The sequence below is a fragment of the Belonocnema kinseyi genome, chromosome 7, assembly GCF_010883055.1.
Source record: "Belonocnema kinseyi isolate 2016_QV_RU_SX_M_011 chromosome 7, B_treatae_v1, whole genome shotgun sequence".
NCBI classification, from domain to species: Eukaryota; Metazoa; Arthropoda; class Insecta; order Hymenoptera; family Cynipidae; genus Belonocnema; species Belonocnema kinseyi.
In genome coordinates, this window is record NC_046663.1 from 112,640,385 (window position 1) to 112,643,315 (window position 2,931).

At 28.7% G+C, this 2,931-nt stretch overlaps 1 protein-coding gene across 1 annotated transcript in view; it reads right to left on the reverse strand.

Moving 5' to 3' along the window:
* The window catches only part of LOC117176191 (lamin-like protein), a 9,602-nt gene extending 6,989 nt beyond the window's left edge, over positions 1-2,613 (reverse strand). Inside the window, exons 1-3 of the mRNA XM_033366297.1 lie at positions 2,563-2,613; positions 1,549-1,766; positions 1,279-1,442 (exon numbers count right to left, since the gene is read on the reverse strand). Of these exons, the coding sequence (XP_033222188.1) occupies positions 1,279-1,442; positions 1,549-1,764 (380 nt within the window). The 5' untranslated portion in view covers positions 1,765-1,766; positions 2,563-2,613. The remainder of the gene's footprint in view (positions 1-1,278; positions 1,443-1,548; positions 1,767-2,562) is intronic.
* Between the last annotated feature and the right edge of the window lie 318 nt (positions 2,614-2,931).

Consider the following 2,931-nt stretch of genomic DNA (forward strand, 5'->3'; position numbering starts at 1 on the left):
TTCACTTGCTAATAGCCTAAAAAGCATCCCTGCGTGTCAACAATATGCTAGAACACTTTCGGGAAAAATGCAGAAGGCGGTTGTCCTTGGGTCACTCCGTGTCACTAAAAAAGATCAATTACCAAGAAAAAATGGAAAAGTTTAATTCTAGGGCAAAAAATTAATTAAAAAAAAAAAAATAAATAAATTTTCAACAAAAATGTTTACCCTTGAAGATAAAACTTCTGCCAAAAAAACTAAATTTTGACAAACTGATTCAACTTTTACACAATTAGTTGAATTTGGAGTTTTGAAACCAAAAATGGAATAATTACATTTGCAGTAAAAAAGACGATTTTTTAAAAACTAAGAAAAAGTGTTTTCAAGAAAATAATTGCACTTTCATCGAACCAGCTGAATTTTTAACAACAGAGATGAATCGTTAACTTAAATATGCAGTTAAATTTTCAATACAAAATCATCCTAATTAAAATTTTCTACCGAAAAATGAATTCTCAACGAAATGGTGGAATTTGCAAAAAATAATAGAAATGTCAGGAGGATGTAACTAAAAAAAAAAGAAATATAAATACAAGGGAAATAAATTACTAATAAGAATATTATATCGTAGTAGCCGCAAACTTCATTTTCAAAATCCCTGACTTTTCCATGACCAATAAAATTCCAGGTTCTCCTTTTGACCTACGACCACACTGTACAAATAGTGCTGGATAACTCAAATTTTAACAAATTTTAATAAATAATAGCTTATTAAACGCGGAACTGAACCTAATTTCAATATATTGACAGCAAAAAATTACCACATTAAAAAAATATAATTAAATTGTTGTTAAAGTTGAAAAATAATTGGGAATAAATAAGAAAATTTCACATATTTTCGATTGCAGCTTCCTGAATATTTACCGTGATAAAACGAACAATCTATTCTTAAAAAGGTGTGTTTTCTATTTTAAAACCAAACAAAAATTATAAATCAAATGAAAAAACCAGAGCTATCAATTATTGTTTATATATGAACCTACCAAAAAACGGTTTCGCAGCTTTTTTTCGTTCAGCAGTTAAGGCAATAAAAAATCCACGAACATGAGCAAAATTGAAGGACTTTTCCTGGCTTTTTTAATTAAAAAAAATGCAAGGACTTTTCCAGGTTCTCAAGAATTTTCGGGACGCCAGGCTATTTGTATTGAAAATTCAGTACACGTAGCCCCGGCCTTTATAAAAACTGAGATTGTTTTAAATCATTTATTTACAATTTAATGAAACCCTCAATGAACTTACGTCTCCACGATGAATTTTTGCTCCTTTTCTTTCGCTATGCGAGATTTACAATATTCAGTCTTTTTCTTTTTTAATTCGGAAGACTTTAGCTCTAATGAGTTTTGCTTTAGTTTAATCGCAGCTTTCTTGGCTGTTGAAATTTTTGAAGTTTGTGATTTCTGTTCCTAAATAGATCCAGCGAGAAAGAAAAAAATTGAATTCATTTAAACATCGTAAATTTGAATTTGAAAGCATAACGTAAGAAAATTGACATTTCTTAAAATACTAAACCTTTTGGGAGCTTTCAATTTGACTTGAAGATACGCGTTCTGTTTTCAATGACTGATAAGTATGATAGAGTTGGTCGATTAATTTTGGAGGGGTAAAGGAAGGGATTAGTTGCTCAGTTGATGAGTTAATGGATCTTTTTTTACTTTCTGCTATATCAGAAGTCTTCACTGCAGACGCTGAATAGCGTTTACGTTTACTCGAAATCGGTGAATCCATTTCTATGGGAGAAATGTAACAAATAAACTTTTTGGACGGAGGAATTTTTTAGAAATGTTTGCAAATAAATAAAAAGTATTTATAAATTACACTTAAAAAGAAATTTAAAAAAAATATAAAAAGGTTTAAACATTATTTTTGACATTTTCCTACTGTTGTAAACTTAGTTTTAAGAAATGAGCGTTAGATATGTATGTAGTAACAATAAATAAATATGTACCGATATTTAATAAAAATGTTATCCACGGTGGAATTAAACAAACTGGTTATTCGTCCCAGATCCCAGGATTAATGTTGCTTTATCAGAACTTTACCTATTCTAACCACCCTAGCCGTAAGATTATGTCTTACTTTTCCAATTCGAATTTATTGAGGATAAATACCCAAACAATCCTGACATAACCCATGAAAATAAAAGTAAGATAACATTTTTTGTTGCTTCTTACATATTTAATGTTATTGCAACATGGTTAGATGTTTAACATCAGACAAAATCTAATCAGCCATTAGTTTCTAAATTAAAAAATCAAGACTTTTTTTACCTTCAATAGAATTGAAGGCTTCCAGCCCTTATTTTTGTACTTTAATTTGTATTTATTTCGGTTATCAATGAAATAGGAGAAAAAATATTTTAACAGACGTCACATATAATAGAGTAGTCAGAAAAACAAGTCATTAAAAATTATCGTAATAATCGGATTTAATACAATGTTCAAATTTAAAAAAAATTTTCTTTTTATATTTACGACCATTATTTGTGAGAAAATATAACTATTCCGATCAAAAGAGAATACTTACGCGCACATACTGCAAACAAATATATATCTAAAAATGCTGTTTCCGTATAAAATTAATTTAATATTCTAATTTTCTTTAAATTCAACAAATAACCAGTTAAGTTGTTCAATCTTGTCAAAAGAATCAAGTGACAACGCAAACAAGCAAAAAGCTATTATAGCGAAGGAACAATAATAACCTATAAAACATATACTCTACTTGAAAAGTATAGTCAATTTTAAATCGGTGTTTAAAGCAATTTTATTTTCCAAGCATTAAATTTTGTTACCAACTTGAAATAATATTTCCTAGAAAGAGAAAACTTGTAGATTTAACTACATGGACAAAGTAAACAAGGAAAACGGTTACTTGAAAAGTAGATCCTACCGC